Source organism: Diceros bicornis, chromosome 37, assembly GCF_020826845.1.
Source record: "Diceros bicornis minor isolate mBicDic1 chromosome 37, mDicBic1.mat.cur, whole genome shotgun sequence".
NCBI classification, from domain to species: Eukaryota; Metazoa; Chordata; class Mammalia; order Perissodactyla; family Rhinocerotidae; genus Diceros; species Diceros bicornis.
Genome location: NC_080776.1, coordinates 2,676,077 through 2,690,514, shown reverse-complemented (window position 1 = coordinate 2,690,514; position 14,438 = coordinate 2,676,077). Strand labels below are relative to the sequence as shown.

General features: G+C 34.5%; 1 protein-coding gene across 2 annotated transcripts in view; it reads left to right on the top strand.

Moving 5' to 3' along the window:
• The window catches only part of ERBB4 (erb-b2 receptor tyrosine kinase 4), a 1,098,037-nt gene that overhangs the window by 1,058,746 nt on the left and 24,853 nt on the right, over positions 1-14,438 (top strand). For both annotated transcript variants that reach the window (XM_058532926.1, XM_058532927.1), the window contains exons 24-25: positions 1,494-1,591; positions 2,991-3,161. In XM_058532926.1, the coding sequence (XP_058388909.1) occupies positions 1,494-1,591; positions 2,991-3,161 (269 nt within the window). The remainder of the gene's footprint in view (positions 1-1,493; positions 1,592-2,990; positions 3,162-14,438) is intronic.

The following is a 14,438-nucleotide window of genomic DNA, read 5'->3' as shown; positions in this document are numbered from 1 at the left end:
TCTCTGGAGTTTCTGGCTTAATTTAAGTGAGATGAACATTCAGCAATCTTTCTTGTGTAATCTGGGGTTTTCTGCTTTTGATTTACGCAGGGTTAGCAAAGAAACAAAACGGTGAAGGTGAATAAGCATCTTATTAATAAGAGACTTTGGACCCAGGTCTGCTCAGATTTATATTCATGACATGTGTGATACATTCTGACAGTAAGGGAAGAAATAAAAAATGTGCTTTCCAGTTCAGGTCAGAGTGCCCTTTCCTCTAAGCACAGTTTTATTTACTCAATATTTAGTTCGAAAGAAACTGATACCTCACGGTGAAGTTAACCTTTTTTTGGTTCCAATAGTTCCAGAAACACCTATTTTCTCATTAGCGTCTTGGCATCAACAGCATTTTTTTCTTTTTTTTAGAGGATGCTTATAAAATATAGAGCATTTGAGCTTTGTTAGGAGAGAAAAAACTTAGGTGACATTAATTATGCATGTAAAAACACCCAGAAACTACCCAGAACAAGAATAAAAATTGAAATCCCAAAAAAGGAGAAACAGCTTTATAGCCTTATTGAATCAAACATTATTCAGTAGTCATCTATGGAAGAAAGTTTGAAAACATGCATGCATTTTATAATTTGATCCCGTAACTAGCATGAGATGCTTTAGATACTTCATTTACATACTCTGATGAAATAATGAAAAGTCAGGAAAACGTTGTGCCTAATAGGGAGTTTTACCTTGCTTTTAGGAGCTTTAATACCTAAGAAAAGGGTCATTTGGCAAGAAAATCAAGAAGCTTGGTGCTTTTATTCTTGTCATCTCATCAGCTAAACAGAGCCTGGGGAGATAAGACCCACTTTATCTAGACTCCAGCTAAATATTCATAATACATACCTTGGAAATTGCTGATAGTATTTTTATGCTGGAAAGGCTAATACTAAGAAAAGCTAATGGCTATTACTGAACAAACATTACTAACCACTTTGCATTCCTTTTTTTCCTACCAGGAAGACAGTAGCAAAGAAAGTTGCTTTCTATCTCTTTGTGCCCGTGTACATATTGTACCACATTGTAACCAAAGCTTTTGTTCCATGTCACTCTTGATACAAAACGATAAATTATATTTCAATCACCTCTTCCATAACCATAAAAGAAGAGTTAAAAAAAATTCTCTCCGCACCAAAGTAAAAAAGATCTGAGATTCTGTAATTTCCTATAGTTAGCCTAAGTTATATTTTCTAGGAAAGAAAATAATTTTACGTTAGATCAACAAAATAAAATGTTCATGTTCTTCTATACTAATTAAATTTAGTTATGAATATCAACAAGCTGATTGAGATAGAGCCTCACCTATTACATTGTTTCTTTCATTAGCTTTCTTTGTTTTTCAGATCATTATTATTAATATATATGTTTCAAACTTAGCTTGTATTTCCATGAAATTTACAACTCACTTCTTCATAATTATGGATATAGTGACTCTTCTATTGTGTGTGAATTTCTAGGTTGGATGATTGATGCTGACAGTAGACCTAAATTTAAAGAACTGGCCGCTGAATTTTCGAGGATGGCTCGAGATCCTCAAAGATATCTAGTTATACAGGTTGGTACATTTGACTTAGATTTTTAAGAATATCCCAATGGCAAACTCACTACAAAATATGAATAATATCTAGACTTTGGAACCGTGGAAATCACCACTCACAAACCGATGAACTAAGGAGAATGTTATGTGAAATAACTTATGGAAAGAACCTTTTACTTGATGTCAGAAATGGCTCTAAGCATCTTCCCTTAGCATTCAAGTGCCTCCGCTATTGAACAACCAGATAATTATGATTAGTTATATACATAAAAAGGCCTTTATCCTCAGACAAGCCTTCTAGCATTCTGCTTTCTATTAACATTATGTGTAAGTCATGTTCATTATTATAATCTTTCCTTTTCAAAATAAATGGAAGATGGATTTTTGTTTTAATCATGCCTATGGTTGAAGATAATGAATTAAGAATTTCAATATATTGACATTTAATTTCCTAGAAAAATATTTTTAAATAAGTTTTGTTTTGGGAGGTATGCAGTATCCAAGTAATAAGTCAGATTCAAACTAACTGATGTGCATATGTATCAAATAACAGTCCAAAAGAACATGTTATCTTTAGCACTAGAAAAAATGGATTAGATAACTTAAAAATTGTAATGTATTTCTTTACGATTATTTTTACCTAAGCCATAAACAGATGGACCTTGTATTACACTGAATTAAATTCCCTCAATAAAACAAGGTAGACTTTATCTTCATGTCAATGGCCTGACATGAAGATAAAAGCCAGGTTTTAGAAGAGAATGGTTTCCAGCTTTTTCGCAAATTAACTTTCATAAGCAAATTGTTTACAAAAATATCACATAACTTTGAAAAAATAAATAAAAGTATGTTTAAGAAAAAGATGAGGTAAGAAAGAGTATTACAAGGGTTTTGGTGTCTCTTCCACACCCGCATATGTTATTTGCCCCTTGTTCTGTGACTGCGAGTGCTATTGTTTTAACAGTGTGATACTATAGAACAAATCATGGAGCGTACGTGTCCTGATAGTGCTACTATCAAACCAATAGAATAAAATAGAGATTGATAAGTCAATTGCCCTTATTATTTATTCTTAAAGTCACAGCTCAAATGCCATCTTGGCAATGAAGCCCACCATTATTCTCAGATCTGAAACGGATTATGCCTTCCTCAAAACAGCCATAACATTCTGCTCTATTCATCTCTAATGACATTTATCACATTCTTCTTGTATTAAATTCATTTATCTTACCCTGTCATATCTAACTATGTTATAAGCTTCTTTATGGCTGGTGGTTACGCTAAAGAATTATTTTTTTAAATGAGTGCATGAATTTTCAACCATCTGTTTTGATATTACATAAATTTGCTGCAAAGGCTACATATTTAAGATGAAGGGAAGAATAATTTTCGTGTTGTCTGATGGGCAATCCTTTAGGGTGATGATCGCATGAAGCTTCCCAGTCCAAATGACAGCAAGTTCTTTCAGAATCTCTTGGATGAAGAGGATCTAGAGGAGATGACGGATGCTGAAGAATACTTAGTCCCTCAAGCTTTTAACATCCCGCCTCCCATCTACACTTCCCGAGGAAGAATGGACGCAAATAGGGTAAGAAGTAATTATATACCACTTTTTATATTATTTATGAGAGACAAAATCATGTATATGTGAGTAATAAAATTACAAGATAATTCTATAGCTCAAATCAGTGTGATTCCTGGATTAAAAACATATACCAACAAAAGAATGCCAAGCTTGCCACGTGTAGTTAATTTGGGAAGACAAGCATGGACAATACAACATACTCTCCGAAATGCTTCAAGATTTCCAAAGGAGAAAGGTTTTCTTTGTCTTAAATTAGTTAAATCTTAATTATTAAAAATCTGCAACTGGTTCCAACTAATAAAACTGTACATGTTTATGAATAAACGAAAATTCTTACCAAAATAGGCTTTCTACTTTTCCTTCTTAATAAGATGATATGACTTACTAGTCAAGAGGTAATACAAGTATAACTCTCTTTCACTCACTTAGAAGATGTTAAATATTTTCTGTCAAGTTGAAGTAGAAACAGAAAATTGTGCAATCCTCTGAACTCAATCAGTCATGTTGGGAAGACTGCTGAATCGTTGCTAAGATGTAGATTTAAGTTTTGAAAGAAGCTTCCGAAAAGAATTTCCATTTCATTTTAAATATTAAACTCATCTATATGAAGACCATTATTTCTCTGAAAACTGTCAATCCATGTATTCATTTGTTTATTTTAAAAATTTCATCCATCATTCATTCAACATGTATTGAGTACCTCTGCCTGTGAGACATTATTAGACACTTGAGGTTCAAACAATTTTGACATGACCCCTGCCCTCGAGAAGTGCCCGGGTTAGTGAAAGAGTCACATAGACATAGGGGCAGAGTACAGCATGATAAGTGTCAAAATCGAGTGTTTATTGGCCATTTTGGAGCATGGAGAAGCAGTAAAATAATGTCTGTAATCAATTTCTTCTGTTGATAAGACATAAACACCATGCTTAATTTTTTCTAGAAAGCAATTCTTTTCTCTTAGTCTCCTCCTCCATCTAAGAACATTATCATGGCTCATGTAACAAACGCTATCCTATTTGTCTTGACCACAAGCATAAGAAAACTTTCAAGTTGCTGTCTATTCTCTAAAATGAAGTTATTTGCTTTATTTCAGGTGGACAGTGATACTAAAGTAATACCTAGAGTTTACTATGTGTCAGCACATATGTTAACGCTCTTAATCCTTACAGCAATCCCATGAGGTTCTGTGATTATTATCTCCATCTTACCAATGAAGAAACTTGTCACGGTTAAGTGATTTGATGGGTGTCACACCGTTAGCCAGTGGGAGAGCAGGGTTCTGATGTAAGCAGTTGTCTCTAACACACATAGCATTGCGTCAGAGTTACCGGAACATGTTATTTTCATGCTACGGTTGTTTTTCTTTGAATCAACCTCGACGTCTGAGATGTATGTTGTTTAGGAAATTTCCCAGGTGATTTTCTTATAAAATGCATCCCCCAACCTGCCCCATGCCTTTTGCCCATCCACCCCTGTTTAGAAGGTCTGGTATAGAAAGAGGCAAAGAAGGAGACCTCAGTTAATTTTTCTTTTCTATGAAATATATGTCTTGCAGCCCAGTGGTGAGGAGATAGAACTAAAAGATATATAAACCAACTGATAGATATTGAACATCAATCTTTTGTTTATGGGAAGGAGCAAAGTCTTTAAGGCGTGTGAAGGAGGCATTGTTTTTTCTTTGTACACTTAGCAAAATGGCCAAATTATTACTTTGGTATTTATAGTTTTATGTGACAAATTTATTACTTTCATTAAAACAGGGGAATGTCAAGAAAAATAGGTTTTCTTCCTTAAGGTGAATTGTTATACAGGCTTGAATCTTTTTCTTTTCGTAAGGATTCTCTAATTCCAACTTTCTGTTTAATTTATGCTCAATGCAAGGAATTCTTAAGAAAGGTTTGAGTTAACTCAATAGAATTAATGAAACAAAGTAGAAGCCACCTTAGGAATTATTTGGCCTTTAGTCATGATTTCTTATTCCACATTATTATTTAAACAATGTTATCTGTACATTTCTTTTTACTTTTTCAGGTCCTTGTTAAAGGAATTGTGCTTAAATATTATTTTATTTTCAGGCATTAAAGAGCCTTATTAGTCACCTATATTTTCCTATTTTTTTTTTAAATCTGGCTTTATGTAACTTTTATGGTAATTTCTAATATATGCAAATACAGTTCCCCCCTTCTTTCCGATAAAACTAAGTTATACTATTTTATAGTTAGAAGATAAATTACTTCAATTTTAGGTTTTGTGGCTGACTTATGTGGAAAGGGAATATCTAAAAGTGAATTTTAGTCAAATGTTTTTGAGCATATTTGTTGGACTTTGAAACCAAAAGGTAATTCATTTTTTAAATATAGACTCCCCTGGTCACCACCTGAGAAGCTTTAGGTAGTGTTCTGAATATCTTTACACTTTTTCTCCTTTGTAAAATAAACACAGTAGTACTTATATGACTGTTAGGCAATTAACTTAAAAAAATTGCGAAGTATCTGAAGGGCCAGGCAAATATATACTTATTACCCTCTTTTTAGAATCACTCAAATTTCATTTCTGTTTGTTTCCTTGTGAATATCTTAAATAAGTGCATTCTTTTATAAAGTTTTCTACACATTATCTATGAAAAACCTATTGATGCAATCACTATTTGACAAGCAAATTATTTCTACTGATGTGTTCTTATAGCAAATAAGTTATAGAAGTTATTTCTTCTATAGCACTTTTCATGATTTCAAGTTCCCTATGTACTTTGACAAATTATAACCTTGAAGCCATGAGTCAACTAAAAATACAATGTTGATATTTATTCAGCGTCAATAGATACAAATGCAAATAATGCTAGAAAACACTCAACTAATTTATAGTTGTTGTTATTGTTAGATATCCTTTTAATATTATCTTAAGTACTTTTATCAAAATAATATACCAAAAGCACTTACTCTGGCATGATGTAGATAGGAGAACATGAGATGCTATCTAACTTCTGCAAACTTTAGTTCTCTACATCTGTAAATGGGGATTAAAAAAATTCCTCACAGAATATTGTGAAGATTGACTCTTCAGTATATCTAAGCGTGTTGCTCATTGATGGGCCTGTAGTAGATGCTCAATAGTGTGGAAATAAATGAAGACCAACCAAATAAGAAAAGCAAAGGCTATCTGTTCAGAAGTCGCTATGGCAAGGGAGTATTTGTGTTTTCTTAGAATCCAAGGCAAAAAAGTGAGTGGGAAGCTCTACATTGGAGAAAGAGAATGTTCCAGGTCGGCCCTAAGTGAAGACTGTTGGTGTGGGGAAGCTGGAGTTGGGCTGACTAGAGGTGGGGCATCCTATGTGATTGGTTAAGCATGCATAGTTGGCTGTCTCTGGTTGGTTCTAAGTTGAAAATGGGGACAAAAATTAGGGAAACTGTTAGTTATTAATCAAGTCCTGGACATTTTGGGCCGATTGTTACAGAAGTTATTATTTACCTTACTTGGTTGCTACTAGAGATGGCAATCTGGCCTCCTGCACGTCTGACATAGTAGACTGGCTTCCTGGGCTAGTAGATATAGTTTCCTGGGCAGAAAGTTGTGAGTTAGACTTCTATTTTTATGTATGATCTGGCCATTTTCTGTTTGTACAGTCAGTCTATCATCAAGAGGTGTCAGGTTCCATTGCTGCCTTTCTTCTCTCTTGAAATATTTATTTAAACCCATACTGCCTGATATTTTCAATTTAATGTTCAGTACAGTTTTGGAATTTCTGCACAGATTTTTTTTCTGTTAATGTGGATAAGTTTTGTCTTTTTTTTTTTTCGAGTTACCTAAATTTGTTTGTTTAGTATAACGAGTTGTATATTAAATGCAACAGCAATCGGTAAAAATAGCTAAAAAATTGATGTGGGTAAAGATATTTTAGCTTTAATGATCTTAGAAAATTTAATTCAATGTAAAGACATTTTCATGGAGAAAGGCTTGGTTTCAGTTGTTGTAGGATCATTCAGTCATCTGTGGTGAGGGGTTTTAAAGACTACTGCTCCACCTCTTTTAAAACATATCAGCTGACTCTCAGTTGTCCAGGCCAGAAGAAGACAGAGGGATTGTAGCTGCTGCACGTGGTGGGGTGGGTGATCCACAATGGATCTGTCGCTACACTTTAAACTTTTCTCCACTTCTTTCCAATCTGCTAAGAAATAACCAGATTAACAGATTTGCGTTTTTCTCCCCTTCTTACCCTTTCTATCCTAGGATGGGTATACAAATGATTTGAAAAACTGGACAAATTGTAGGTAGGAGAGGTGAAGAATGAAGAAAAATAAAGGAATTTGGTATCTCAAAAATTTGATCAGTTTCTGAATAGTTGAGTATAGGTTTAATATCTGACTGCTGAGAAAGTATGGTTCGATATCCTTTATTTTGTAGCACTGTTACTTTGCCCTCAGATTAGACTTCACAGCTTTGATAAAGATATTTTAGTAAGTGTACCACACACATTGTAATTACTTTAGAGATTTTTACTAATTCATCACTAAAAAAAAATTTTAAATATAAGAAACCTTTGGTCTCTCCTGTAGGATTTATGATATTGTGCTATATATGCTTACTAATGATGCATAAAATAGTAGAAATTCAAGCAAAATGAAAATGCAAAAACAATGACATCATTCTCAATAATGACATTTGAAACTATGAGAGTTTCAGTTGAGTTTGTCTTTATAGTTCAATAAAAATCATGACTTCTTATTTTATGAAATAATAAAAATACTAATAGTTACATCAGCTAAAACTTACTGAGTGCTTACTATAACTCAGGTACTATGCTAAGTGTTTTAGATTAACTATTTCACTTTTACTTCACAAATCCCTTGTGAGGTAGATACTAATATTCGTCCCATTTTAAGCATTAAGAAAATTGAGCTGTGGAGAGTTTAGATAACTTACAAATGATAAGGAGCTAGAAACTGAGTCCAGCCTTCAACAGTCCCACATGGGGGCCATATTCCTAAAGTAACAGAGGGGCCAAAGGAAGGAGGTTTCTCATTTCAAGTTGCTATTAAACTTCTCGCAACTTATGGAACTAACTCTTATCATTCCCTTAACAGTAATTCCATAAAGGAAACTAAGTTGGGTGTCAGGACTCTCACATTCTAGAACTAACTCTCTGGCACTTTAGCCTTGGTCGTATCACTTAACCAGACTCAGTTTCTTCACTTCAATAATGAGAAGACTGAACTAGATCACCTAGAAGCTCCTTCTAATTTTAAAACTGTCTTTTCGTAGAATGATTTTTAAAAATAATCGTTATACTTTATGCATTTATATTATATTTTCTTCTAGAGAATATTTAATTGGAAAATGGCCAAAAACATTTTGGGTTACCTTTATACACAACTTTTTTTCTTATGTGATTGAATATAGAAGAGAAAAACCTAAGGACACAAGCTAAGGAAGCATCTCATAGCTAAACGATGTAGTGGGAGAATTTTGTGATGATATAACAAGGTTACTCTGGTTGCAATTTACCAAGGATCAATATCAATTTTAACAACAGCTGCAACTTGATGATGAATGGTTGTAGTCTCAGGTTATTGGTTTTACATGTCTTCCAAAATATGTCAAGGATTCCTGCTCTGTATTGTTGATTTGATGCTTCAGATTTTTTAAAATCTATTCAGCCAGAAAAAGGAGCTCTTCCTACTAAGACATTCCATATCACCAGGTATTTTTTGCCCCAAACTATTCTCCATCTAAGTAATCTTTTAAGTTGTTCAATTTATTATGATGAAAGAGTAAACAAATTAATATACTGAATGTTTATCCTGGGCTCAGCACTGTGTTGGGCAATGAGAGTATAGAGTTGCAAGACAAAGATTCTGCCCTCAAAGAGTTTATATTTTAGTTGAGGAGATAATATGCTGAGAACAATATGCCAGGTATTACAGACAAAAGACAAAGGAAATCAAATCAGCCTAAGAGGCTATAGAAAGTCATTTTAGCTGTATGGATATTGGAGGATGAGGATCTTTGGAACAGAAGTAGAGTTTTGGGAGGGCAGGTCTGAAATGGGTCAGGAGGAAGACAAAAAACAAAACCAAACCAAAAAAACCCGACAAAACAAAGGCAAGAAGGTGTGTTTTTAAATATACTTTTAAAATCCTAGTTTTTGTAATATTTCTGTACTGTACATGATTGAGAACTCTTTCACGTTATCAGAGAAGGTAAGATGGGCCTTCTCCCAATGATTCTATTTTTTGTCAGTGTTATGAAGGGTTGAAGCATGGTTTTGAAATTTCTTGTTTCCCATTAAAATCCTCATTTTCAAAACAAAATCCTTATTTTGCATTCCCAAAAACAGCTCTCCAATTCCTATCTTCTGTTTCTCCTGCCATGTGTCTAATTCAGGCCCTCATCACTTCACAGGAATTACTACAATATCTCCCTGACATTCACATTTTTTTTTTCTGTAAACATGCTCTATTTCTATATATAGTACAATAGTGTCTACATTGTCCTAAATGAAAAACAATATTAGTGAATATTTCAAGCATCTGATTATTTATCAACACTAATCCTTTTCATTTTATTTTGTCTTCATCTATTCAGAGTTCGTCTTTCATTTTCATCAATGGGATGAACTTGAAAGATATATGTTATATTAGATCTCTCTTTATATGATATATAGTCCTATTGTCGCTAACAGTTGAGGGATTTTTGAACATTTATCCTAGGAAATGCTGTGGTCATTCCAGTTGACCAGTCACTGCAATTTATTTTTCTCTACTCTCTAGCTCGCACACATAAAATTGCCCAGAGCTGCAAGCATTATCCCAACGTCGATCTCTTTCAAAGTATAAATCATGTTGATGCTTTCTGTTAGTTTGGAGGTGGGAGTGGGTAGTTGATTTATTTTAACAAAGAGCTATCTCTCCCAATGCGTTATAGATTTGTCTTTTTCTTTCTTAAATAAGAATATAACATCAAATTGCATTTGTTTATTCTTCCAAGTTCTTAGAAATTTCAGGGATATCAAAAACAATTCTGATCTCTCTGACTTTCCACTAATTTGAGAGTATCCCTCGCTCTTTCAAATAATTAATTTATACACAGCAAAATATCAATGTCCTTTTGTGCAATGTCTTCTCTACCAGTGACTGTATTAAAATCTGGCTATATTATCTTAGTTATACTACTTTTAGTAAGCTTTTCTTTTCTCTAATAAAGTATGTTTCCCATTGCTATTATTCTTTTATTTCTCCCTGACTCTCTAAGGATTTCCATAGAGTTTAAGTCATGACATCTTGTTAAACGTCATGATAAACTCTCTATAGTACCAGCTCTGGATTTTACATTTAACCCTATATTTAGGAATTACAAACAAAATTAAACTATTGTTCATTTTCTTAAGTAAGAAAGAGATCATTTTTAGATTTGTTTCTAAATCGTATCTCCAGCTATCATCAAAATCACTTCTAGCAGATTTGGTCTTGGGTAACACCTCTTTGTTATAGTCCATTATGATTTTCTCTACAGTTTTTTCTTTATTCTTTAGAGAATCTGCTTTTTCTGTTGGCAACTGATTGCCTATATTTCCTTCAACATTTTTCCTTATAGTAAATATTACTCTTATTCCTTCTCTCTCCAATCTATAAACAAGTCTAGTCTCCCATATGTTTAAAACTAAATACTAATGCCTGAAAATGCATGCTTGCCCATGTAACAGGGGTGGAGTGTTTTGTAGAGCATGGCAAGTCAAAGTGAGCCCCTCCCCCAGGCCGAAGTGGCAATAGGATATTTAAAACTTCCTAATCTCAAAGTTGAGGAAGGAGAAGAGCTTGACAGTCGATACAAAAAATTAAAAAAAAAAATTTTATTTACTGTACATATAGTTCCACACTCCCATTTACCCACAGACACAAGGCTCTCCTTACCATTCTGAAAACATAATCTTCCTCCCACTCCCTTTTCCCTAGGATATGTGTCCTTCTCATGTATGTCCTTCTCTGGACACTTGTTTCAACTAGATTTTCCTTAAATAGAAATATAAAATGTGGTTTGTCTTTGACACAAGTACATAGATCAACTCTAAGTATAGTAATTTGCATCACTGAGCTGCCCCATCATAGTATGAGGTGGATGTGTAGGTAATTATATACTCATAGGGTGTCAGAGAGGGAAGGGATTTCAAAGCCCTTCTAGTAAAAACCATCTCATTGTACAGGTGTGTAAACTGATACTGGAAAAGATGAAATCCACAGCTCAGTGTCTTTCTTTCAAAGGAAAGGCGGGACGCCATATTCCAATCTCATGTCTAAGTCTGACACTGAATCGTCTATGGGTTCTGTCTGGTGTTTTGCTGGTCAGAACAATGGAAATCTTGATTTTACCTTCAAGTCTAATGAGATTTCGCATCAATTGGTTTAAAAGCCTCCTGCTGGGAATGCAATGAGAAGCCAGAGACCCTGCTGCTGTTTTGCCTCCTCTGTTTCTTCTTCTGTGAGACTCCCTGTAATCAAGAGTTAATGGCTTAGCAAGATCAAATGGAACTGATAGAGCGAAAATCGAAACAAAAAAACAGGGAGAACAATGTCTGTATTGGGATACAGTCATTACATGCTTGAAGATGAAGTGATCCTTACAAGTTTCACAAATGTTTCAAAATTATCAGACACAAACCTAATGATAGCTATCACTTACTGATCACATATTTATGTGTTAGATTCTGCTCTGAGCTTTTTACATTTATTACCCTTAATCTTCACAACAAGGGTAAGCAGAAAGGATTACTGTTCACATTTTACAAAGGCAAGAACTGAAACAGAAAGGCAAAGTCTTTTTCCTAAGGCTTCCAGCTTGTATGGCAAAAACGAGATTTGAGGGGCCAGCCCTATGGCATAGAGGCTAAGCTTGACACACTGTTCTTCAGCAGCTAGGGTTTGGATCCTGGGCGTGGACCTACACCACTCGTCAGCCATGCTGTGACAGTGACCCACATACAAAATAGAGGATGTTTGGCACAGATATTAGCTCAGGGCTAATCTTCCTCAAGCGAAAAGAGGTTAGCTCAGAGAAAATCTTCCTCAACAACAACAACAAAAAACAAAATGAGATTTGAACCCAGATCTCCCTGGTCTACAGTCTATGATTTTAACTCCCACTCTTCATTTGATAAAAGAACATGCAAAATCAACATATCATCGCCAATAAATGATAATTAAACAAAATATAAATAAAAGCCTAATAATTATTCAAAGGAAGTTCATTAAAAATAGCTGGTTCAGATTTCTAGATTCTTTAATTTATTTGTTAAATATTTGGGACAATCTTTACAAAGCCTTTTTTTACTCTAGCCTATAAAGCAAAATTTTGAAAAGTACCTGGTGCCTCCTTAAATCCTTTGAGGATTGGAAGTCCACCACAAGCAATATAATTATAAAATCAGAGAACGTTCACAAAAATAAGTGATAGCTGAATAATGCTTTAAAGTTTACAAAGAACTTTGACATATGTGGCATTTTATTTTCACACAGAATCTCAATTACAGGGTAATCGAAATCCCTGACCTAGTTAGTAAATGACTTGGTAACTTGGTTAGAGCTTGGTAACTCGAGAACCAAACCAGTGTCAGGTCTTCTAACTCCACGCTGACTGACTGACCTATCTATTAATAATGATTCATCTGAAAGACCTTCTCACAGTCATCATTGTTTGTAGCTTGTTATCTGTGCTGGAGTTGGACACTGCCAAACAGGTTCTTATAACCCCGAGACAACATGGACCATAGAAAAACAGCTTGTTGAAGGAGATTCTGGTGTTAAAGAACATGTCAGTGATCTTCATGAAATTATTTTACTCTTCAGCAATTGTCAGCCAGCATAAGAACCCTTTTTGAACAATCAGAAGAGGCTTCTTCCCTTCTTTGTTCAAAAGTGCTAGAGAAGAAAATCAGAGCTAAGAAAGGAAATAAAGAGGAAGGAGGGGCAACTAGATTCTTAGATTTGGAATGTTAATGAATGTTTTCTCTAAATCATTTAGATGGTTATTTTTTAGTATTATTGCCACAAGATTCCCAGCTCTGCTGTACATTATTGGAAACATCTCATCAAGAAGCCTATTCTTTACTGTACTGGACCTGGAGAGCACAATTGAGAGTTTCTTTACCCTTTACACAATGGAATTGGGAAATTATCATCAACTTTCTATTCATATTTGGTGGAAGTTATTTAATTCATGTATGTATGTATGTATTTACTTATTTTTACAAACCCATCTTTGTCTGCCAGAGCTCCCTGCTCAGGCCAGCTTGCTATGATGATTACTCCCGCAAAGGCTTGAGAGAGAGATGTTCTATTTCACTCTCAATAAGGGTTGATGGCATTTTGAGAGGTTCAGAATATCCTTTGATTGCTCCATGAAACGGAATGGGAGAGATGGCTGTGGGTAGTGGGGGGTGGGCTTGCTCATCAGCTCTCCTTTGTGCACGTTCTACAGTTGAACGTACCCTAATCACAAGCATCTTGTGTTTCAGTTCCTCTCCTTGCTCACCTGCCCAAATGGAACGTTTCCTTTTTCAGTTCAGAATTCTGACATGTCAGAGTGTTCTAAGGAGAGGCTCATTTGTACTCTGTAGTTTTCACTCAGACACTGTAAATGAATGGCCGTGGACCAGCCTCTGACTACACTTGAGCAAAAGCTGAGTTGAGAGATGGGTAGATCTCCGTGGGAAAAGATTCCAAACATTATACTTGCTGCAAAATGTTCTTCATGGTGATGAAAGAAGGTATACTGCAAATCAGAGAGGGAAAGAAATTGGAGTTTTAATTCACAACCAATTTGGTTTGCTTTTTCCAACAAAATAATCATGGACATTGTTTAGTAACATCCACATTTAGTTGTTTTCCCTCCCTGGAAGAAAAGAAATATGTTTAAAATTCTTAGCATATTGGAGATGTTGAGATGTACATAATTCAGATTCGTTTGGAGTCTAGTAAGTCTCTTTTTAGTTAGAGCTGGGGACTATAGTTCTGTATTAGAGAGACCAGGCTATTGGATACTCCTGGGATGAAATGATTAAACTTATTCTTTTACTCCTAATAATAACATATTTATAATAGTATGAGATAATTCAAATAATAAATAATAATAGGTGATACCTATTATCACTTAACATGCGAGGTGCCATATTAAGTGTCTAATATTTATTAGTTTATTTAAGCTCATGAAAACCCTATGACGTATTTAGTATTATTATCACCTATTTTTTATGTGAAGAAACTAAGGCATGGCTATTAAATGACAGAACCA